The sequence below is a fragment of the Acanthochromis polyacanthus genome, chromosome 5, assembly GCF_021347895.1.
Source record: "Acanthochromis polyacanthus isolate Apoly-LR-REF ecotype Palm Island chromosome 5, KAUST_Apoly_ChrSc, whole genome shotgun sequence".
Taxonomy (NCBI): Eukaryota; Metazoa; Chordata; class Actinopteri; family Pomacentridae; genus Acanthochromis; species Acanthochromis polyacanthus.
Genome location: NC_067117.1, coordinates 15,261,317 through 15,286,624, shown reverse-complemented (window position 1 = coordinate 15,286,624; position 25,308 = coordinate 15,261,317). Strand labels below are relative to the sequence as shown.

The following is a 25,308-nucleotide window of genomic DNA, read 5'->3' as shown; positions in this document are numbered from 1 at the left end:
TAACTGCGTCGCTTTAATCTCATCCAAAATCTAAATCACATCCCCGCCGTTTTCACATTTCCTTATAACTCTGCAACAACCGGACTGAAATACTGATCAGCCCGGTGTGTTTCTGTGCAGGCGGGATGTTAACGTTTTGAACACTTGAGTGAAGCTGCTGCTGTTCAGGATCTTGCAGGCTGGAAGTGGATCGAGGTCTCTCCGTTTGGTTTCCAGTCGCGTCCTGTGCGCTGTAGGACGCACCGCGATCAGCTGAGCAGCGTTTCCCTCTGAGAGGAGGACTCTCTGAGCTGGATCAGTCTCTCCCTCTGTTTGGACAATTCAACTCAATTCACCGCCGGATCCATTTTTACATGTTTTCGCAAAGTGTCCTGCATTGTCGGCTGAGATGTTGGAGATGCTCGATGCGCAAAGATGAACACAGGTGAGATTTTTGATCTTAAAGTAACTGATCATGTTACTTACCTCAGTTTGTATTCGTTCTTTAGTGGCCGCTTGTTGTTGTTGTTGTTTTTTTTCATTTTAAGTTGTAATTTTAGTCACATCTTTTGATATTTCTGCTCCTTTTCTTCGCGTCCCTGAATCCAGCGACAGCAACAGGATGTGAAGCAAATATAAAGTGTTCTTAACGCCGCTTTTATTCATATGAGAGGGCAGAGCAGTGTTGGTAAGTCATACGCTTGATATACTGCTGATAGAACAGGAGGATGATTTAGAAGGAATGAAGCTCGTTTTGGGAGTGAAAACTCTAATAAGCCTCTTGAATCCTCAGCCAACCCAAGCTCCCTTTTATCAAATAGTAACTGTAAGTGTTGTAGTTTTATGTTTAGATAATCTTAATTGTCTCATTTCAATTCATTTTCTGTAAGTTGTCATATTTTGTCCACAGGTTAATTTGTTTGAATATACACGAGTTACAAAATTGTCCCTTACTGTGTATAAAGTATTCTTCTTAAAGCAGTAAGGCAGCCTGACAGGGGTTTCTCTCCTTTGAATGGCAGGAAGTGAGTCAGGGAAATCCCTTAGACTTTTCTGTATTCTTTCTCAAAGGGTGTTAAAGTGCACATTTCTCTATTAAAGCCCTTTATTTTATCTTTATGCCAGCAAATTATTGCAGTTTGAACAGCTGTACAGTATTTTTGTGATGCTTAAGCGCCCAGCTAACTTGCACTGGTTTGTACTATGGGTTGAATGTTTGTGCTTTAAGAGTGATTGTGAAGACAATGGTCAAACTGTGACCTTGCAGATATCTAAATGTGACACATGCCATTACGGTTGTATTATTTGTGAATCTTTGAGCATTTTTAGGTCACAGGGACACAATACAAATGACCTGTAAGCTATTTTAAAGTGCATAATCTTACAGTTTCCTCTTCCTGTTGTTCTTTCAGACTGCACCAAGCCTTCTGTTGCTCCAAAGCCAAGATCTGTTTGTCACACCAGCCTGAAGCGGCCCCCTCCTCTAATGTCTGCAGCCAGGGGTCCTAAACCTTCTATAGCCCCAAAACCTAAAGTCATACTGCAGCTTAATGGCAACCAGGGAGGCTGCAGTGATGGCAGCTCACCGACTTCAGATGGTGAGGTCGATGAAGAGCAGGAGACAGAGAACGGTCCAGACAAAGTGATTATAGACGCATTTAACGCCTACATCCTCAAATCATCACAAGCCGATTTACAGACGGTGTCACAGGGGTCGGAGGACAGAGAGGGGACAGAGGAGGAGAAAGAAGATGTGATGCAGAAGCTGGATGGAGACTGGAGATTAACTGATGGCGCTCGAACTGAGGACGCCGACTCTCTGGAAATAGTTTGGGTGAGCGATACGAGGCTCACAGGTGACTCTGAGGAGGTGGTGGAGATGATCGACACTGACATGACGGAGCACACGGATGCTGAAGGTTGTGATGCAGGCGAGGCGCTGGCTGACACAGATGGCCTCTCAGTGGGAGACTTCTCTGTCAACAGCATTGATGAGGATGCAGGCTGCTGTTCTCCTGAAAAACAAGACATGGAGGAGAAGCAGGAAAACACCCCAACCAGTGACGACGGAAGTACAGCAGGTGATTTAACAGAGTCTCTCACAGATGAGTCGGGTCTCCTCGTTAAAGAAAACACTGATACCCAACATGTTTTTCTAACAGAAGATGAAGAGAAAGAATCTGCCTCTGACTGTGGTTTCACTTGTAACATCCTGAAGTTGAGTTGTGGCCATAAGATGAAGGAAAGGGATGAAAACCTGCAGAACATTTGTTTTAGTGATGTTGTTCCTGAAGACCAGAAAAAGGTCTGTGATGCCATTAAGAAACATGCTAATTTAGTATGTGATCCAGCTCATGAGCCTTTTTACATCTCTTCAGAGGACATTATTAACAGAGAGTTGATGCCAAGGAGTGACAAAGCTTATGGACTCCTGGAGAGTGGACTCAAGCAGACTTCTTCTATAAACTGCAGTGGAGGATCATCTTGGAGCTATAAGGAAACAGCAGAAAATGGTCAATGTGTGGCCTCTATGGATTTTGAAGGTATTGGTGATGGTGATGAGAACAAGGTAAGGACGTGTCAGAAAAGGACGTCTGCAAAAACTGAAGAACTCAACAGTCACACAGTGGAAGATGTGTTGAATCACTTGGACTGTCAGCCGAGGTTCAGGCTGGTCTCTATCTCAGTGCCAACGGACACCGACACTTCCCTGACCTCCTCTATATCAGACAGCCAGCTGCTGTCCCCAAATGACTCTGACGTCTTCAGAGACGAGGACGACCTGGAGGGTCACATTGTGCCATTTCTGGATGACACCACTGATACAGAGCAGGACATCAGCGATGAGCATGTTTATGAGGAGCCAGGTCCCAGTTTGGAGGCTGATGTTGTCCTTCCTTTCGACAAGAGAACCACTGGGATCAGATCCAGCTCTGTGTCACAGCGGAATACGAATCATGTGGAGGATTTGGGAGTGCAGTTCATTCAGAAGCCCTACATGAGTGGATTTGGACAACCTACACTGAGCAGCAGCCCCATGTTAAACTCAGCACGACACAAGAGCTACTCCAAAACCTCCAAACCTCACTATTTGTCCCTGTATCCTCGATCCCTCTCCATGGAGGGACATGACATGCCTCTGGGTGTCTACAGGGAAGGATCTCCCAGACAGAGAGGTGCCTTCTGTTCGTCCGAAAGCTTCTCCAGGTGCTCGCCTCTGTCGTCCAGTGCTGTGTCCACCCCTACTTCTGTGATGGATATCCCTCCTCCATTTGAACTTGCCTACATCACCCAGAGGCCCATTACAAAGAGTTCACCCTCACTTCTCATTGAAGGAGACTTGTCAGAGAAAAACAGGAAAAAGAAATCCTCCATCAAGCGCTTCCTGATGCTTAAGTTTAAGTGGAAATCAGAAAACAAGCAGGTGGTAGATGTGAACCCATCCTCCTCTAAATCTCCAGCAGAGTCCAGCCACCACACACCCAGCAGACTGCTGGACTTAGATCGACACAGCATCAGTAGTTCACCACAGCTCAACTCACGCTCAGCCAGCAAACCTCAAAGTTCACCTGATCCAGCCTCCCCCTTCCTGTTGTATAAGGAGAGCAAAAGGAAAGGGAACGCCGTGGCCTTCCTCAATCGCAGCGTCGTCCGAGTGGAGTCATTCGAGGATCGCTCTCGTGTGCCTTTCACGCCTCTCCCCCTGACCAAACCTCGCTCCATCTCCTTCCCCAACACAGATACCTCCGATTATGAGAATGTTCCTCCCATCAGCTCAGACTACGAGAACCTTCAGGTGCCACAGCGGAGGCCTGTTCGGCAGGCACCGTTCACAGGCTTCTTTGACCGTCCCAGTCGGGCGCTGTCCTCTGCCAATGAGACGGATGGTTATGTGGACATGAGCAGCCTTCCTGGATTTGAAAAGAAAACTCAGCCACCTGAACAGGAAACAGAAAGGTAAGTGAACAAGAGTAGGGCTGAGTTCCAAATCGCATAGTTCGTACTGCAGCTGCCCTTACAAAGTCATGCAGTAGGCATACAACTTTTTCATAATATTGCAACTTAAGTTTTGACCTTTCACAGTCTTACAAAATCAGATGTCATCTGTCTCTGCACAATCTTGTTTATACTTGCGCAAGACATCGTGAATATATGATGTAACTGACAGAGGATTGTGGACGAATGTGGCTGGAAAAGCTAGCTTACATATATATCTGACCAAATGTAGTAGGACATTACCATGTTGTCAGCAGCTGAGGTATCACTGAAAAAGTATAATTTTGTTCTGATGATGGTACCAGAAAAAAAACAAAAACAAAATCACAAGATTTCATCATCTGGGATCTGTGTATCTTCATATTCAATTTGATGTAAATTGTTTAGATTTTTTTTTTTATCAAAAAACAAAGCAAATGACTGGCCTACATAGAGCGAAGAGAGTCACACTGCTACCAAGGCCAATAACACTCATGTCTGTGTGTAAGTATGTATTTATGAAGATTGATGGTGTTGGACATATCATTAGTGAGTCTTGCCACCTTTTGCACTGAGCACAAGCCTTTTTTATTACATCTCGGCCACTGTGTATGTTTAACAATGTCCCTAGGGAGAAGGATTCACAACTATTTATTATGTAGAGTCCCTTGATGCTGTGATCGCAGCGGACATGGATGTGGTGGTCAGTGGTACAGAGGAAGCTTCCCTCTTGCCTTGCGGTGAGATTTAATAAACTCCAGCTGCGATGTGTCCGTGTGTTGTTGGGGCATGTTGGGTGGGAGAGGAAGAAATGCAGGCGTAGGGGTGGTCTCTTCAGATCTCAGTGAAAACAAGCTGGTCTCATTCATAAATCATCTGTTTAGGTGCAGGAACAGGCTCCTCCTGAGCTGCTGTTGAGGGTAGAGCCTCTCGTGTCCCCGCTGTGGTGCTTGTTGGTATGATCAGCCATGCTGGGCTGACATTAACCCATCCCCCCTGCATTCCTGCTGGCTGGACCCATATCATACAGGCTGCTCAACATGATTAATAGTCAGAGGATTTTGGAGTCATTGCTCATCTCCAGCCAGTCAGGAACAACAGATACAATCTCACTGTGTTCAGTAGTCATCAGTTGTTCACCACAGAGCTTCTCTGTCCTCACGTTCACCATGTGTGTTACACTGTATGTGCAAGCTAAACCGTCCAACTAGGACTCTAAAATACTGATTCTGGTGAGAATAAATATTTTCTTGTATATCCTCAAACTACAAATTCATATATAGGTAAAATACATCAAAGTATATATAATACAAAACATTTTTGTCTTTACCAGCACTCCATTCTGCTGGTGCTTCAGATCATCAGGTTTAAGTGAGCAACATGATGACTTCATCCTCTGATTTTTTTCCTCAAAGAAATTGATTATTTTGTCTTTGTAGATACAGAAGGTTATTTCCAATGCACACTGGTGTATTTTTCAGAGAAGCAGTCAATACATATTTCATTAAAAACAAAAAACAGGGACAATAATCAATATCAACCTGCACAAAGTTAAAAAGGTCACATAGACATGCTGTATGATTGTACTGGTAGTAATTACTTAGATTTGGGCAAACAGTTGGCCATTTTGCCTTAAAAACATATAGATATCGTGTCTCCTTTTTTGTTAGTCTTTTCTAAATACAAACCTTTTTCATTGGATTATTTTCTTGCTTCCTGTTGAAGAAGCTGCTTCCTCCATGTTACCTGCAGGGGGGATTAGAAACAGAGACAGTTAATAAATCCTTTGATGTACTACACATCTGCCTGGAAATAGCATCCACATCAAACGGTAACTCGTATTTTTACAGTGTTTGACCCTAAAATGAAACTGTTTTAGTATATTTAAAATCACTATGAATTATTATTGTTTTTAAGGAAAGGATGCTTGACTTTTTCTGTGCTTATTTTCCAGATTTTACCCATTTTGTAAAATGACAGGGAACATCTAGTAAAGTCACAAAAAGTGTGTATTTACATGTTGACTGTACAAATAAACAAGCCAAAACTGTACAGAATCCCCGCCTCAAAAAATATGTATTTTTACAAACAATAATTTACTCCTTTACAAGGTGTGACCATAAAATCAAACTCTTATTGTATTTCAGCACCCTAAAATATCACTATTTTAGAGATGTTTCCCATTATTTATTTTTTTTACTGTTTTACCATTTTTAAATCTTACAATGTTCAGATATTTCTATATCTTTTTCTCACAGTATTTTTATTTTATTATATTTTTCATAAGTCGTTATGGCTTGAGCGTAACACCTAAATGATTTGACCAAATGTTCTCAAAATAGTTGATTATCTTTCAGTCTACTAATCAGATAATTCCTTCAACATTCAGTGTCAATGCTAAACAAAAACAGCCTTATGGATATGAATGATAAATATGAATATGGTATATGATTCTCTGCAATGTGTCTCAGCCTCTAATGAGTGTAATCACAGCAAAGTGATATCGGGACGGACAGCAGAGCCAGCGGTTGAGGCTGTTAATTTTACAGTAGCCTGAAGCAGCCATATTAGCAGATAGTTTGCAGATTGTCGTGTCTTTATCACATCCACATTTTACTGAAAACTTAACCCAAGGAAAAAATAGAAGTAATGTTTTTTTAATCTCCGTCTGTAATTTATCTCCATAGATTTTGCCTTCAGCCTTCATACGAATGAGAAGTGACAGAGACGCTTTCTTTGGTAGCAAACTCAAAGCCCAATATAGAAACTGTTCATGGAGTTGTGTGGTTCAGGCACCCTGGTATCTCTGTCAGAGTTTGATCCAGTAAGCAGTAATGGGCCATGCAGCTCTAATGTGTCCTGAACTGCTCACATATGTTCTTCATATGTAGCTAATTTACATCTCAGTGGGGCTAAATCCACTGGTGCTTGGAGTGAAACATGGTGAGGCAATTGGTCACATGGAGGACTACAGCCTCATCAGTGCAACTTCAGGACGTGTTTTTATTTGCATAACTTACCTTCCCCACTGAGCTGCAGCCATTAGCATATTCATTCTGGTTCCCTGCAGAAGACAATCTCGTAGCATAAAATACCAACATGCGTCCCTGGTCGGGTACAGTTGTCTCCTCAGGCCTTTCAGGATCATTTTATTGGCTTTCTGCAGACCTGCAATGTTTTATCTATTCACATTCGCTTCTAACACTGAATATGTTTATTATAGTGATATTTCAAAGTGCAGGACCGTAAAGGACTGCAGAGGTGGCATAATTGCTTCAATGAAATATGTCTGATTTACTCTCTCATGAATGAAGGTGCGAAGATAGAATATAGATCATATTATAAAACTGCTGTGGGAAATTGAGGAGAAAAGGTCAGTTTACAGACTAAACCACTGGTTCCCAACCTCTTATCTGAGAGATTACCAAAGGATCTCATGAAAAATATGATCCAACATAGATAATATATATTACAGAAGAAAATGATTTTTCAAATACTGAAAACTTCTTTAGAAGTTCCTAAGAATCTTTACTACTATCATGGCCATAGCTGAGGGTTGGAGGTTCAACCGCCTGGTAAGTCGAATGCTTCACTCCTCAGTGTGATGATCCAGTACAATCACCACATTACTACTACGCTGCTTCAGTTGGTCAGAGGGAGCAATCCACTGGTTTTCCTGCCGAAAACCAGAATCTCAGCCTTTGAGTTGGTCAGTCTTGTAGGCTTTCTTCAACAAATATACATGAACATAGGATTCAAACTATGCTCTCTTTAGTGAAAGTTTTGTCTTCATCCCATTGTATCAGTTTGACACTATGTTGCTCTTTATACCATCTGTTCTTGAGTGGCTGAAATATCCAGTCGTGTGTGAAATTTTCCTAGGAAATATGTAGTTTATTCTAAAATCACTTGAATTACAATATGCTGAAAGGTAGGTTACTTGAGGAATTTGGCCTACCCTAGATTTAGTTGTTGAGCTCTAGCTGTGCTGGCAGACAGATTCAGTTTCCTTTGGACTGAGCTAAGCTAGTTGTTTCTTCCTGTAACAAGTCTAAGGTAAGCTAAACAGCTGCCTTCTTTAGTTTTCATAATTAACAGATACACTGCTAGATGGATAGTCCAACATACCATGTCCACACTAAGCTTGGAGGCTGTCTTGGGGGACCATAAGCAGTCACAGCTTCATTTTAACTGGTCACCACATTACATTTTTTAACTTGACTTTGGCTGACAGGAGATTGTACTGAATAATTCCAATGCATGAATTATGCAAAAATACCACCAGGGCAGCTTAATAGAGTCAATTGTGTCCTGCTTGACCCGTCACACTAATATTTTCACCTGTTCATGCACTCATTTAGTAATGTGTCAGCGTTTTTTTAGAGTTGACTGAAGCGTTTGAAGACTTCCAAGTTGTCATATTGCCATACTGTTTCTTAATGTGATTCTGCATACATGTTTGGATACACATATTGCTTAGCCTGTCTGCACACCATGTTACATTTTGCTGCTGTTTATTCTTCCCACAGTGCCTACACAGAAGCCTACAACGTGTGTTCGATGGCTGTTGGTCCGCGAACAGGTTCAGTGGGTGATGGTGGAAGAGAGATGGTGGGTGAGGAAGACCTAGGACGCACCTCTGAGGAGGAAGATGGAGGGACGGACAACAATTACGACAGACAGGTTAGTTCTCACAAATGTATGTTGAATTCGACTAGAGATGTAAGTATTTACGTTTAGAAAAGTTAAAGTGTTAGAATGGCCGAATTGCAACCTGAAATGTCACAGTTCCTGTACAAAAGGCCAACTGTTATTCCTCATTCTTTAATGTCTGTCTCTTGTTCACTCTCATTTTTAAAATCCACTGTCCATTAAAATGTAATTTAATTAGCTTTATATTATACCATAATTTGCACAGAGTAGGTGTCACATTTTCCAGTAAGTAGAAATTAAGATGATAATAGAAGAACAGAGCAGAGTAAAACAAAGTGAACTGTTTTTCACCTTGGGCAACAGCAAAATTGCCCTCACAAGCTGGGATTTCAATGCAGGTTAATGGAAGTTAATGGGCTACTGCTCATTATTTAGAATTTGATTGCTGCTTAGAGATGATGTGCAGAGTGGAGCCAGCAATATTTGTTGAACCCGTGCCAAAATACTTCAGTTTCTCCTTACGCTGGGCTTATTACAAGTAAATATTATGATTGTTTACAGCCTGACGGTCGATCCAGAGCTTTTTACATCGTGAAAGAACTGGTAGACATGGAGAGATTGTAAGTTAGAAATATGTTTTTCTTTTCAAACATACCTATCTACCACACATACTCAGTTTCCCACCGCTATCCTGCTAAATTGTATGCTTACTCTTGTGTCCACAGACATGTAAAGGCCCTGAAGCTGCTCCAGGAAGTAAGTGACTTATCTGTATCCCCTTTTAATTGACTAATCCAATATACATCTCATGTGTGTGTCCAGATACACAGCAGAGGTGGCAATTACATTAGTTTCTACATTGTATTACAGTTGGCTGTTTGAGCCTTGTGGATCTGAGTTACATATAAAATAAATGCAATTCATATGTTATGGTTTGACATGTTTGCATTTATTGTGTAGGACAGTATAGACTGAGTTAAAAAAATGTTTTTTAAAAAACAGAGTTAGGGATGTTCCTGTTTCCATGGCTGCCTGCACTGACTGTAAATGCTTGTTTACAAGATTGTTTTCTCCATTTTTATTTACAATAACAATCTAAAGTTGTATAATGCAAACACAGTGTGATCTGTGTAACTCCACTGAAGCAGTCTGGAGTTAAATACCTTGCTCAGGTGCCTCTCAGTGGTGGTAATAAGGATGGAGCAAATCCTCCTCTCTCATTCTGCTTCCTGTTGTGTAGGGATTAAAACAGTGACTTAAACCACTGATGCTGCAGTGCTCCAAGAGATGATGAGATTCTCTGATATAATAGCTCCTGTGCACCCCGCCGCCAGATAATATCAGTTATCCTATGGCGGAGAAATGGAATGAAGACAGGGAGAAAAATGCAGACTTTGGAGAAACTGCAAGCTTTTTAAAAAAAAAGATGTAGAGTGCAAGAAAGAGTTGCTCATGTCAATGTGAAAACAGATTTCGACAAAGCAATGTCAATTGATGGAAAATCAGTTGATTTTACACTCCAAGCAACTCCGTAAAAAAATAAAAATTAAAAACACGAGTTAGGGGATGGATACAAGAATTCGAAGTCACCAAATACCCCTTGGATTACAGTTAAATCCATTATTAAGAAATGGGAGAGGGGCAAAGAGGAAAGCCACTGTTCAATAAAGTTTATATTGAATCTTTGCTAGAGTTTGCCATAAAGTATGTAGAAGACTCTGGGGTCATCTGAAAGAAGGCTCTTTAGCCTGTTGAGACCAAAATTAAGCTTTTTTTCCCATCAGGCTAAACACTTTGCTTTGTGGAAATGAAACACTGCACATAATCATAAACACAGGTGGTGACTACTCACACATTCACTTATTTTACATTTTAGATTTTTAAGTAGTTGGCATTACTTTGTAGACATTCGTTACATGAAATAGTCTTTTTTTGTAAATTCTTGTCCAAAAAGCCTAATTAAATTGATAGCGATTTAATGTTGAAAAGCAATAAAAGAAGAAAATGAGGCTGAACACTCATCAGCACTGTAACCTGAACTATAAAATAACATCCCTTCCTCTATACTCCTTTGTTTGCCAGGACTTTCGGGAGGCAGTGGGGTCGACGGTCGGGGATGAGGGGGAGCCTGTGTTGGATGATGAGAGACTTCGAGAGATTCTCAATGAGCTGCCAGATGTTTACAGCCTGCATCGCACGATACTGGCTGAGCTGGAGAATCGAATCCGACACTGGTGAGACGTGGCACATAATCTAGTGTTGTTAAATAGGAAATACTGATGCACAACCATGCAAACACATAATTTCCTACAATACTCATTCTTGTTCCTCCATAATACTGTTCAAAAAGAATTCTGGTATCTTAGACATACTGCTTCCTCTTCATACTCCTGCTTCTATTTCTTCATTCAGGGGGGAGAGACAGAGGATTGCAGACATATTCCTGTCTAGGAAGGCAGAGTTCCTGGTTTTTACCACTTACATCGGACACTATGACCGAAGCATGAGTTTACTGGAGGACAGCTGCCGAACTTCGTCTGCCTTTGCTGCCATCGTTCAACAGTTTGAGGTCAGACCTGCAGTGCTTTTCTAACTTAAAACGTGGAAAACACAAAACACTCTGTACAGCTTTGTTGCAGAAGGTAACTCCACCTTTCTCCTAATAGAATAGTGCATGAAAATTAAAAATAATCTGATATGAATGAATGCCACATCAGAAAGATGTGCTTGAAGGAGAGCACACTGCCATGAATGCATTTTTCGACCACTAAGCTTCCTTATTTTCTCTGGTCCTACATTTGGATGTGTTTTTATCATGTAGTGAACCTATTCTAGGCTCAAGGATGTCTTTATTATCCCTGAGGGGCAAATCATTATACCATCAGCAGTAACCACATAATCCAAACAATAATAAACAGAAAATAAATACAACATAAAATGACATTGAGTTATGTAAAAGGCCAATAACATCAGGAACAAAAGAGCTTTTGCTTCTGTTTGCTGTGCATGTTTGGCAGATTATATCTTAAGCTAGACGGTTGCCAACTGGACTGATCTGAAATTGACTAAGATCATCCAGGACTGCACAGATGAGAAAGGTCATTCAAAACAGAATTCTAATATATAAATACCATAACAAAAAACAGTTGGGTGCATTAAGTGTAAGAGAGACAGAGAACAGTAAACCTGTGAAAGATGTAAGCAAAAGTCAGGAAGCTAAGTAGATAAAAGTAATAGTTTAATTTAAAGCAGCTGCTACGTTGCTTGTGGCGATTAAAAAAGAAACTTCCATGTCACCCAAAGGAAAAATATAGATGCTAAGAACTAATACATTTGCCGTGAGCCTTCAGAACAACAATTTAAACACCAAATGTCTCTTAAAATTGATGTAGGTTGCATTTCCCAACAGCTTTTTTGGGCTCAACAACATCGTCAAACAGATGCCCTTTAGTGAGGAGTTATAATTAGCCTCAATTAACAGAGCAGACACAAGACTGTTTTTCTAACCAGTCAGCAAGAGATGTTGCTGGAGAAGCCAATAAAATAAGTTTAAAGCGTAAAACATACAATAAAGGCTATAATGATCCTCAGCAAAAAAACAAAAAAAAGTAATATCACTTCAATGTCGACAGTTTCATTTACAGTCAAATATTCTAGTCAGCTGCTGCGTTGAGTGTCTTCCACGGTTCAGTGTTAAGGCTGCAGTTTTTTTTTTATCTCCTCGGGGGTTGGTGGCACAGAGTATTACAACCTTTTGTAATGGTATAGCTGGATTATAGATGAATATCCAGTGGCACTGTGTGCATTCGTTTCATTTATCGACGGAAGAATTTTCAATATTTTTCCTCCGTTTTATAGACCACTGAGGACAGGAGTTGGCAGGAATTCTTTGCAGAGATGGGCAGTTTTTTTTACTTCTGATTTAGGAGCATCACTGTTTAAAAGTCCTCAGATTCTCTTAAGCACTTTGTATATTGATGCCAGTGCAGTAAGCTTTTTTGTCTACCTTTTAGATGCGAGACTGCTGACAGAATAGTTTCCCCACACTATTGAATTAGACGCGTTTGTCAAACTCTGACCAGTGTCTTCAAAATACTATTAAGGATCCCCAAAACCTAAAGCAAGCCCCAACATTATGACTACTTGCCTAATACTGTGTAGATCATCATCATGCCACAAAAACAGCCCTGATCCGTCAGTTCATAGACTAGACAAGACCTCTGAATTGTTCTGTGGTGTCTGGCTCTAGGAAATTGGCAGCAGATCTTTTGGGTCCTGTGATCTGTGGGGTGGGGTCACCATGTTTTGGGTATATTCTGGAGCATCTTGTGGATGCATGATTGGACTGGGATCTGTTGAGTTTGCAGGTTAGGTTGAGGCAATGACCTCTTTGTCATGTTCCTCAAACTGTTCCTGAGTAGTTATTACAGAGTAGCAATTTGTATTGAGGACATTGAGGAGTTAGTGCCAGGGAAAGTGTGCTTAGTCTGTAACTGTTTAGGTGGATCTTATCTGTCAAAAACCCTTTTCAGACAGACACTCCATTCCATTCATGTAACAGCAACTAAACTTCTAGGCTTCATGTCTGAATGAGCACTCTGCCTGCGTTTCTGTTGTGCTGGCAATCTTACTAGGTTGCACCTGGTGACATTTCTGTGTCACTTTCAACAAGGCACAAGTCTGAACCTCGTGTTGTCAAATTACCAAATGGCACGTACCACTTGGACTTGTGGAACACCTTTTTCACATTTCAGCACCAATATTGGCAAAACAGCATCACAGAAAGCAGAAAGAAACAGTTTTCTTGCCAAAATTAAAAATACCTTTCTCATTCACTTTGTTCTACATTTCCACATCTATTTCAAACTGCAATGTTCATAAAATTAAAACCGTACTGAGATGAGGACGGATTAATGAGCCTCACAAATAAAAAAAGTAAGATGTGTTTTTGACATAACATTAACAGGAGCTGTTTGCTGTTGAGATTGTTGCTTCTAGCTGTTTGTACTGTAAAAGTTTTCCTCTGAGTGAATGAAATACCTGCAGTATCAAATAGCATCTCCAAAAAGAGAGTTGTGTGCATTGTTGCACATTAACTCAAATTGGTCCTCACAAAGATATATGACCAGTAGAATAGACAGACAGAAGTATAGACACACAAGCCATTCTGTTTCCATCACTTCAAGGGACATGATAATGAATTACATTTACTTTCTGGAGTCTTACTCTAAATATAACACCTGGCTAACCCTTACCTTTACCGTATGCCAAGTTTTCGAACTAAAATTTAAATATCTATAATATAGGGAATTGCTTTTTGCTCGTAAAAGAAAGGCAGGTTCCCAAACCATGATTAATATGAGTAGAAAAACACACACTGCTGTGCTGACTGGCAGTCTGGGTTATTGGCCCTTGTTCGCATTTAAAAATATGTCTTGCTCAAAGGTCCACTGTTGCTGTATAATTTCCTTGTCAGTGCAACTTTTATTATCTTGTCAAAGTGTTTGAGAACGCTCGACTGTTTCAATTAATCTAACATATTGTTTGGCTAAAGGTCATGTGAATTTCTCCAGTAAATGTGGCTCTAAAGGGCAGCAATGATTCATAGAAAATGTTAAGTTTGTATTTGTCTGATTGGTCTCAGGAGCAGAGTCTGGCCGGGGAAAAGGTTTCTGTTAAACACCAGCTCCTGCAGGTCATCGTGCGTGTTGCTCAATATCGCATGCTCCTCACCGGTGAGTCAAGGTTTCATTAAATAAGAACAAAGATCTTCCTTCCTGAATAAATAATTTATTTAACCGAGCATGATTGTATATGTTACTCACTGGAGACATGGATTTCTTTCACTCCTCTTACAGATTATCTGAACAACCTCTCCCCTGATTCCCAGGAATATGAAGACACCCAAGGTACAGTAAACATGTTGCAGGGACAAACATGAGTGCAGACAGAGGCTGCCCTGTCCACTCTCACTCTCAGCCACAGGAGACTCTTACTGGCCTCTGTATGTGGCTCTGTGTGTTCACTGAGAATTTATTTGTACTCATTTGGCATGAAGACATAGCCATGAGAGAGCCAATTTAGATTTCTTTGTTTGTGGTGGAAACCCACCAGACAGTAGTTCCAGCTCTCTTCTGTCTCAAAACTGTAATGTGTAATTCATGAGCAGGCAAGTTGCAGCAACACTATCTCTTGCTGTATCTCTGATAAGGGAGCCACCTCAGTCCAAGTATGTGGACACGTCCAGACTCCTGACTTTGTAGACTAGAAATAAAGATACATATCTTTAGATGTTGTGTGTATAGTCACGTCTTGATATATAGAAATGCCTTTTCTGATCCCTCTGCTATTTTCCTGCTTTATTCAGCTGCTGTAGCCATCGTGTCCGACATCGCGGACCAAGTAAATGACAGCTTAAAACATGGGGTAAGTCTCACATGTAACTCTTGAACCCAACAAACAGACATTTGCCAGAATCCAGAATCATATCTCATTCAGATCACACACATTAAAACACATATCTGAGAAATTAATGCAAGAGCAGTCAACAATGTAAGCTGATTTGTCTATTCAAGTTGGGGAGTTAACTGCTTTCTTTCAAATGTAGTGTGACTACAGAATTTATTTAACTAAAAGCACACTTTAACCCCAACAATAAAATTGATCCAATATTTAATGTTAGAATATAAATATGCAGCATATTTAGCTGTACAGTACATTTAGGAGGTCATTGTACGGCCATAGATTGTATGTAAGACATGGATACCTTGTGACTGACAAGTTACTGTTGTGTGGTTGTGTGTGGCGTCCACTGACATGTTTAATATTTACAACACACTGATGTTCTTTGTCCAGTCATATAATTGGTTTCAAAAATGTTTTGGTGTAGGTATTAAACCTACGGAGATTTTATAATGTATGAATTTTAAGGGTGGCGATGTTGACTGAAATATTTCAACAGCCATACTAGATACAACTAGAAATCTTTTTCACAGGAGCCATTTTGACATAAAATCATACGTGCACACAGGTGTTTCCAGTCATATTAATTGAGCACAAACCTTCATTAACATCATGAGTAACACCTGGGTTTACCTACCGTATCATGTGAAAAAGATCTGTCGGATGAATTAACCTGAAATTTGGTACTTTAGACAGTCATGTTTTAGATAATATATCCTTGGGACTTTAATGATCTTTGCATCTAGTGTTGTCATGAGGCTGACATTTGTTGTTTCATATATTTGTTAATGGTTCAACAACATTAGATAGTGACATGAAATTTGGAATACACGTTTTAAACTTCAGAATTTTGAATCTATGGCTTGTTTGTTTTGGTTTATGATCCAAAATAGAATTAAACTAACCAACCCCAAATGGACTTTCTGTACAATGCTTTGTTTGCTTAATAGCATAACTAACATGGTAAGCATATCTGCTAGACATTAACATGCTAACATTGTCATTGTGACATTGTTAGCATGTTGAAGTTGTTTAGCATTTAGCCTAGCTCGACGCACCACTGCTCCAATATACACACTTAGAGCAACATTTTCTGTACACTTTCTTTAGTAGAAACTAGCATATTTCTAGTTAGACTCACGTACCAAGAAGTGACATTTCTGCACAGCCTTCTACAGTAAACAATACATGTTATGTCTGTCTGATTCAAGTGATAACTGCTGCATGCCTAACAATAAAAGGAGCCTATCAAAATAAAAAAGAATTTGGCACTGACAGGAAAATGATGGCAATGCTCTTTCATCCTGACTCCCTACTTTTGTGTCTCAGGAGAACTTGTTGCGTCTGGTCAACATAGAGTACAGTGTACGCGGCCAGCGGGACCTGCTTCAGCCTGGCAGGGTAGGACTCTGATAACAGCATTGTTTCTGCCTGAGTCTTGCCAACCCACCCTGTTTGCCCTGCACCACCCCTGTGTTGCCCTTTACACAGTCATTGAGCTGGGAATCCCCAGCCAGCCTGGTCAAAAATATCATTAATTGCTGCAGATGCCCTCTATGGATCAATTTGATTTAATCCTGTTTTATTTCCTCCTCAGGTTTTCGTGAAGGAGGGCACGCTGATGAAGGTCAGCAGAAAGAGTCGACAGCCCCGCCATCTGTTTTTGGTAAATGCTGCTTTGTGTTTTCAGTTCGTGGTACACAGACGCATGTGCCAGTGTCTTATTATTTTTAATGTCTTTACATTATTGATTGCTTAATCATAATTTTCTTCCATGGCCTATAATAAATCAGTCTAAAATATACAGTCAGGAATTCTCTGTCTGGCCTATTTCTATGTCCAGACTGCGCTATTAAGAGCAGGGCTTCCTGGCAGGATGTTTCTGAATGCTGACTTCCTGAGCCAGTTCTTTACTGACAGCACAGGGAAGGTCAACATGAGCTCCTTTTGAACTGAAAGATCCACGTAGCACTTTTACAATGCAAATTGTGTCAGTTAAATATTATAAATCTAAATCTAATATGTCTGAAGCTCCTTTAACGTAGAGACATGAACATGGTGTGAGAGATGTGGGAGTTAATTGACACATGAGGAGGAAGGGGACAAGGATTTTACTCATTAAGTTGTATGTAAAACTATGTAATGACATCAGTTTGGTTATTCTTCACTCCCTGTCAGAGATGGTTCAAAACCACAAGATTTATTTCCTGAAAGACACAGATGAAAAAGAATAAATTACAGGCGGCACTAAACATTCATTTTGTAAAATCATTACACAGAGATAGCTCAAAAATATTGTAATCAAGAGAGATTAGAAAATGAAACGCCTTCGCAAATTATCCATAGAGCATCATCAAACTGCATTGCTTTCCCTCCTGTGGAGTTTTTGAAATTTGTGGTCTGGGCTCGACACTAAAAAAAAGCTCGTAAATGCCTCTTCTTCCTGACAGTCAATGCTGCGTAACTTTTGTTCTACCGGTTTATCCACCCAAATGATGATCACGTGTTATTGGCTGTTATTAATGCCAGAGAGAACATAATAAAACAAGTCTACAGGAGCTGGCAGTTTGCTAAAAGAAGGTACTAAAACACACAGGGACAGAGAGTAAAATGATGTGTTGGAAAAATAATGCAGAGTTTAATGGCGCAGTTTTACATCAAGTTTGATATCTATTTATTGAAGAGTCCCACTTATGTTATATCATAAAGATTAAAGGTTTTAAATCCATGGATCCCCTTCACACGTGATTTAAAGGTCCTATATTGTGCCTCTTTTCAGCAAAGTAATGAAAGTCTCTCATCCTTAGAATGCGTCTTAAATTTTTCAGATCAGAACACAACAGAGATGGTTCATTTTGCCATCATTGCAGAACCCTGGTTTTAGGGCTGTTCTAAAGGGGCTGTTCCAGTGTCTGTAGTGCTACGTGTCTCTGACGTGGCTGCTGGTTAACACGTCGTCTTAATAAGCTGACAACAGAAGCAGAAAAATATTTAAATTGGAACGAATTTATTAGGAATTTAGCAGTCTATGTTTGCACAGAGAGCAGGAGAGACGCAAACAGACGTAAACAGCGGCTCAGTTTTGGGTTGCACTTCAGCACAACAGGTGACATAAAAACACAGTGACCCTTCTGCTCTTTTTCCTATTGGTTACAAGCCATTCTTACAGTTTCCACCTTTTCTGATTGTGGCTCTGCATTACAGTTTCCACGGTCCTCTGACCTATGTGTATACAATCAGTGGCAGAAATAAGCATCTTCATATTCTCACAGCTTTTGTCTTACATGTACAAGTTTTTAGGCTGCACAAAACAGTATACAAATGGATTTTGACTGTACGGCACCTTTGATACACATACATATTTAATACTGTTCTTGAAATAATTATATTTGTCTGTTATGAATTCTCTCAGTTACTCACTACATTTATTCCTGTTTTCCATCATTGAAAAAATCTATTTCTGTGAATATTTAAATATCTGTAATTCCAAAAGTTTAAGTGCAGGACAGAGGATGTCTCCTAGTGTATTGTTACACTCCTCTGCGGCCACGCTGGCCTTACAAGAGTCTCTTTTTGGTGCATGTCTCAGCTGTCCACACACATGTAAGTGCATGTGGATAAAAGAATTACAGACATGTCTGTGGGGTCTTGCGTTGTCAGCAGTCTTTTGTTGCTGAAGCTCACAATGCTGTCATGGCTGGGTATTCCTTTGAAGTGTATCCGTAAGACTCTGAGGATATTAATTTACTGAAGTTGAAAATCAAAACTTGCCACCTTCAGTAGGTGAATCTGAAAACAATCTTCTATTGTCAAAGTTTGCACATTCATACAGTACATCAATTTGTTAAACATCCAAATTCATTAACACTGAACGCATTTTGTATGGAGGAGGATTTTAAGTTTCTGCCCACCATTTAAAGTAGAAATGGTGGTGGTGATGGGTAACTGGTTTCTTTGAGAGGGGAACTGTGTGAGTATAGCACAGAGCAGCTTGCAATTATTTCTACTGTGTAACTCAAATTGTTCGGTATTCTTCTGAAAGTAAGATGTTCAGTGTAAATTTTCCAGTGGAATTGTAAACTGATAGAAACAGAGTTTTGTTTTAACCAAGAGTGACACCTCCTGGAGAACTGCTGCACATACACAACATGAATGAAGTCAGATCAGCTGATTATGTTCTCTTGTTTGTTTGATCCTTTTATAAGGATACAGAATGTCCTCTGTATTCATGTCAGACTCATCTGTGCTCCATATTTAGTGTTATATTTGTGTGTTCTCAGATGAATGATGTGCTGCTGTACACCTACCCTCAGCAGGATGGGAAATATCGACTGAAGAACACTTTGCCACTCACTGGGATGAAGGTCGGACTCTTTCATCAAGCCACATAATGTTCTGATCTCTTTCATATTTCATCAAACATTTTCTTTCTTCAAAACCTCAAAGAGTTGACCTGCATTTTAAAGTTTTTCTACCACATACACATGAAACAGCCATGGGATTTTCTGTCTTTCTATCTGATCTCTCATTTATGATTTTCGTGATTGATTGTCCAGGTCACTAAACCCATTATAGAAAATGCCCAAAACGTACTGAAGATGGAGGCAACAGACATCTCCATCACTTTGTCTGCAAGGTGGGTCACACTGTACCGTGTTCTCTTAAAATGATGGATATTATCTAATAATGGCAGTCACAAAAGAAAATACTTCACCATAACAGAACTCTAAAACCTTCATAACCAAAAACTTCATGCGTGTTTACTGCTGTAGCTGATGTTCTGCACATTTTGTCTTGGAAACCTCTGAACTGGCTCAGAAGAGATGTAGTGAGTTTGTGTGTGTTTTTGTAGTTCCTTCCTTGAAAGAGAGGACTGGTTTTACACTCTTAATCGTGCTGTGACTGAACATACAAGAGGCTCTTCAGCATTCAGCTGCTCAGGAGAGGTGAGCAAATCCTGCCTCATAACAGATGATTCCTTTTGAATCATCTGCGAACATTTTTTTTCCATCATGATTACGCGCACCAACCAGAATGATACTTACATCACACCTTATGGCCTGCGTGTGCATGTGTGTGTGCGTGCGTGTGTGTGTGTGTGCGTGTGTGTGTGTGTCCTAGGCCAGAGATGGTCTCCGGCTGTCTCTTGGAGAAAAAGCTCCCACTCTTGTTCCCGTCTCACAAGTGATGATGTGCATGAACTGCACCTCAGATTTCAGCCTGACTCTTCGCAGACACCACTGTCATGGCTGCGGAAGAGTGAGTCACAAACAAAACACAGTGCTTTAACAGACTGCGCCTTTCACCAGAGCGTTTAGTGTGCCAAATGCACTGAATATTTTCAGAGCTTACTTAATGTATATGTTTCTTTTACGCTGTTTGACGCAGATTGTTTGTCGGAGCTGCTCCAGGAACAGATATCCACTGAAATACATGAAAGACCGCATGGCTAAAGTGTGTGATCACTGTTACAGCGAGTTGAAGAAGAGAGGTGAGAAAACTGAAGACATTAAACTCACTGCCAGTCTATCTGTGACTTATTTTTTAGTGCTCATCATTATATTAGTGGGAATTGCACCACAACGTAGTAGTGATGAGAGGATCGACACATAACCGGCAAGGTTGGGCAGGTTCAGGCAGGATTGGGTGGATTCTGGTGACTGTAATAGAAAATATCACCGGTTAAAGTGGGTCAGGTCAAAAAATGACTAATCAGCATGCTGACTTAGTCATAGATGATTTATGGAAACATTGAATATACACACACACACACACACACTGGAGGGTGCTGGTCTGTTGATACTCTGATTGTTAATAATCTACAATTCTTAACTATAAAGTAACCTTCATCTATCGCATGCCTCTCTCCACCCAGGCTATAAATTATTAAGGCTGATGTCAAATTTACTTATGAAGCGATATAAGTTGAACAAACGCTGTACAGTTACACTGACAGACCATAAAACTCAATGACTAAAAGACAAATCTGAAGGAAAACACAATAAAGTAATGAAATTAAAACACAGAACACAAAAATAGACGAAGAATAGTATAGGAAAAATAGAAATAATAGTAATGTGTAGTCTCAGAAGAGCAATGGGAGAATCCAACAATATTCCTGTAATATTTCTGTAATCATTTAGTAGCATCTGTGCTGCTGAAAACAGACCCCAGACCAAAGATAGCTCTGTCGCAAAATAATTTACGGGAGACATGACTACAGGTAGTTTGTACTATAGGATGTTAGGTGTAACCTGGGAGTGGAGCAGGTAATGTGACTGAAGAAATGAACTGGTGTTGACTGCACTGCACTCAGCTGCTACAGTTATAATTGAAGATCATGCAACTGAACACCTTGTCATCGTTATGGTTACGACACCCTGCAGTGAGGCTTGTAGGTCAGATCAGATGGTAGGGATTGGCTCTCATAATGTGTCAGGTATTAAAATAACCAGAGCAAAAATATGTATATTTGATTTCAATCCATGGAAAAATGTCATACAGACATTGTGATTTGCATTAGTTCATTACTGTGTGATAGGTTGTAGATATGAATTACAACCCTGAGTGTAACATGCTGTATAAAATCCTGATTGCAGCCTTTGCAGTTTGCTAACTGCTTCAAATTGTGATTTTGATTTGAAAACAATTCATTGTTGATCCCTAGTAAACACCACATTATTATCGTTATTTTTAATGTGTAGCTCTCATTGTCACTCCTGCATATCCACAGAATCATAACAAAGCTGCCTCTGCTGCAAGGCTGTAGTCAACCAGTCATGTTCCAGAGTTTGTCACTGTAGGTTATTGTCTTGTACCTGTGCTTCACTGTAGGTGAAAGGAAGTTGTTTGTTTTGCAGGAGGAGATGTGTCTGCACTGTCAGCCAAGGGTAGCCCTCGGGTGAGCCGCTCCAGTCGTCCTCTCTCTACTGTGTTCCAAAACATTCATCCTCCAAATATTTGGAGACATCGGAAAGGCACCCTCTCCTTCAACAACGTACGTTTACAAAATGTGCCTTTGTTTTTATTTTTACAGTCCTAGTACTGTGAAGATTGATGTGTAGTTTGTGTTGAAGACAGCTTAGCCATGTGTTTTTTTGGTTTGTAACATTGCTATTGCTTTGCAGGTGACAGTGTCAGAGGAAGGCTCCATTAGTGGCAGTCTGCAGCGCAGCAAGAAGAGCAAAAGGAACTGGAAGAAACTGTGGTTCCTTCTGAAAGACAAGGTGCTTTACACCTACCGAGCACAAGAGGTGAGGGGAAACATGCACTCCCCTTTAACCTGAGCAGCACACATTCACAGTTACAGTCATCTGCTGAATAAAAATAACTTTAAGTGCCGTGTGCTAAAATCAGTTCGTTTCCCCTGATGAAATCTCTGTCTGCAGGAGAAGGTAGCATCAGAGAGTTTACCTCTGTTGGGTTTCACAGTGAAGCTTCCAGACAGGCCGGAGAGAGACGAGGAGGCCAGCGTCTTCCAGCTTTACCACAAAAACACTTTGTATTACACTTTTAAAGCTGAGGATAACTACACAGCCCAGAGGTAAGACACATGATTACATGACAGCTGATTATACATTTTTAAAGGGAACAAAACTGTTTGTCATCCTGCAGGTTGAAACATTGTGCTAACACAAGGACTGCTACTTCAGTCTATGGGTGCTGCTCCAGGCTCACCTATAAATGCCTATAAAAAGTCAGCTATCTTGGAAGTTTTCCTGTGTTACTGCTTTTCGACACTGAATCGTGGTCAATTAATTTTTACTTTTATGATGAGAATTTACAGAAAAACATCATTTTCAAATAAAAATCAAAATGTATTTCTACAAAGTAATGTCAGTTAAAAAAAACTATAAAATGCAAAATAAATGATTGTATAAATCCCCTAATTCAATGCAGGTGCAACCAGTTTGTGCTTGAAGTCACACAGTTAATGAAGTGGAGATTATCTGAGTGCAGTGAATGTGTCTGAAGAGATTTAGTAGAAAGACACCATCTGATCATAACAAAACTGAGCTTTTTGACATCAGACTAGATGCTATGTTTGACAGACACCAAACCCTGCACATCATCACAAAAACACCATCTCCACTGTGAAGCACGGTGGCGGCAACATCATCATAATATAGGGATGCTTCTCAGCAGCAGGCCCTGAAAGGCTTGTAAAAGCAGAGGGGAAATGAATGCATATGGGGAGATCCTGATGCACTTTGCAAGAGACCGTGTCCTGGCACAAGATTTGTTTTCCAGCGAGGCAGTGGCCTGAAGCATACAGACAAAGCTACACAGAAATGGTCTTCAGACAACAAGGTGAATGTTCTGGAGTGGTGCCCAGTAGAATCCAGACCTCAGTCCAATTGAGAAATGTGGGCACACTTATAAAGGGCTGTTCACTCACAATCCCCATGACGTGACAGCTTGAGCAGTTTTACAAGGAAGAATGGGGATAAAATTAGACTTATTGAGCCGCTCTGTAATAGCAGCCAAATGTACACCTACTATATACTGGAAGGGGATGAATACTTACACAATCACTTATTTTGCCTTTTTATATTTATAATTTTTTTCCATTACTGAATGTAATCTAGAAATCTGTTTTCACTTTAACATGAAAAAGTCTTTTTTTCCCCAAAATGCTAGCCACAAAAACCGTGATTCAATATTGAAAAGCAATGAAAGGGAAAAACTTATAAAGACTTACACACTGTAGGTCTTTGCCAGAGTAAATAACTGAGTGATCGGTTGCTATTCATAAATTGTTGCTGTCTGGGATTTTTTTTTTAAATTCCCGTTTAAGTTTATAATTTTCACATTAGTCAGAGTTTTATTTCACCCCTAGATGACCACTTAAACTGACGTAGAAACATGAGCATCACCAGATTTGGGGTTTCAGCTCTTTCTCTGGAGGCTGTTTTTACAGAAATAGAAATGTTACATCTTCAGTACAAAATACAGTCATTTTTAAAATTTATGGAAAAACTGTAAACCTAGCTCCTTTAGTGTAGCCATCTGTCCTCCTGACAGGCAATGAAATGGTAGTTTTTAGGCAAAGTCATTTAGCAAAGCTACCGTTTATGCAGTTTTTTCCCTATTCTAATATCTGCTCCTTGTACAGGTGGGTAGACGCCATGGAGGAAGCCACAGTTTTATAGAGCCTGCCACACTGGAGGGTTTCTAAAATAGAAGTCTGCTGCCTTTCTCCTGCTCCAAACTGGCGTCCTTAAAAATGACTGATTGTGAAACCAAAAAGGAAAGATTGGGAACAGACACCACCTTATCATGTCTGCAAGTGTGGAACTGGCCTTGCTAGAAAGACAAGAGAATAGAAGACACTTTGTTCTTTGAGAGGGGACACATTTACCTACTTCTTCAACCTCCAGTGTCCCCTGCCTGCTGCTGAAGCAGGTGTGATACTGAGAGCCACGAGAAGTGTTGGCCCAGATACCTGCCAGAGTGGAACAGTACATTGATGCCACCTGTAGTTTCCCCCAGCAGTTGATCAGCATCACTCCTCCAAATCACGTGAAACATTGTGGATTATTATTACAGTCTGGAAAAGAACAAAATTCTATAATTGAAGTTTTATTTTGGAGATGTCAAATATTTTAAGAGAGCATAAATAAGCCATTTAAAAAAATAACTGAACAAAGCTACACTTGCACACATAATTTACTGTAATTTACACGGAGGCTGAAAAAATAGTAACACATTTCAGCCCCACTGAGAGATGACTAAATGCGGAATAGCCTCATCTTTAGTTAAAAATGAATTGGTTACGCCTTCATTCATCATGTGTTCTTGCACTGGATTTGAAGCATCTCCATGACTAATACTTTGAAGCGCAGGCTGTATCAAAGAGTGAGCAATTTTATACATGTAATAGTGCCATGTCCTGTATTGTAGGAAATGATTTTGCCAGTGAATCAGTAGTTATTGTGCTTTTTGAACTGAACATGAATATGAGTGTATATCAAGCAAAGAGTTTAAAAATGTGGACAGGAATGTGTTTATTATTTTGAATTCCTATAATAAATATAATGTAATTTAGAATTTGTATAAAGACTCCTTATCCACTGTGCAGAGCTATGTTGACATAGAATGAAACATGAATCATTGATTGCACTGATCTACTTAATCTGTGTCTTGGAGTTTGTACTGTACTTAATGATTTATTTAGTTTATTTACAACACTGGAACTTTAAAAGACGTAAAAGAGATTATAATGATGGAAACACTCTG

At 40.1% G+C, this 25,308-nt stretch overlaps 1 protein-coding gene across 3 annotated transcripts; it reads left to right on the top strand.

Moving 5' to 3' along the window:
- On the top strand, positions 1 to 25,308 carry LOC110949184 (FYVE, RhoGEF and PH domain-containing protein 5-like). Of its 3 annotated transcripts, none has more exons than XM_051948338.1 (22): positions 1 to 424; positions 589 to 667; positions 1,392 to 3,936; positions 8,484 to 8,637; positions 9,169 to 9,227; positions 9,333 to 9,363; positions 10,690 to 10,841; positions 11,020 to 11,176; positions 14,252 to 14,342; positions 14,466 to 14,516; positions 14,975 to 15,033; positions 16,399 to 16,470; positions 16,667 to 16,735; positions 19,350 to 19,433; positions 19,626 to 19,705; positions 19,922 to 20,015; positions 20,191 to 20,328; positions 20,458 to 20,560; positions 21,930 to 22,066; positions 22,197 to 22,295; positions 22,458 to 22,612; positions 24,185 to 25,308. In XM_051948338.1, the coding sequence occupies exons 2-22, from the start codon at positions 646 to 648 to the stop codon at positions 24,219 to 24,221; spliced, it is 4,389 nt and encodes a 1,462-aa protein (XP_051804298.1). In that variant the 5' UTR covers positions 1 to 424; positions 589 to 645; the 3' UTR covers positions 24,222 to 25,308. The 3 variants fall into 3 exon arrangements, with proteins under 3 accessions (XP_051804298.1, XP_051804297.1, XP_022046771.2); XM_051948337.1 differs by having other exon boundaries at positions 6 to 424; positions 22,197 to 22,322; XM_022191079.2 differs by lacking the exon at positions 589 to 667 and having other exon boundaries at positions 10 to 424; positions 22,197 to 22,322.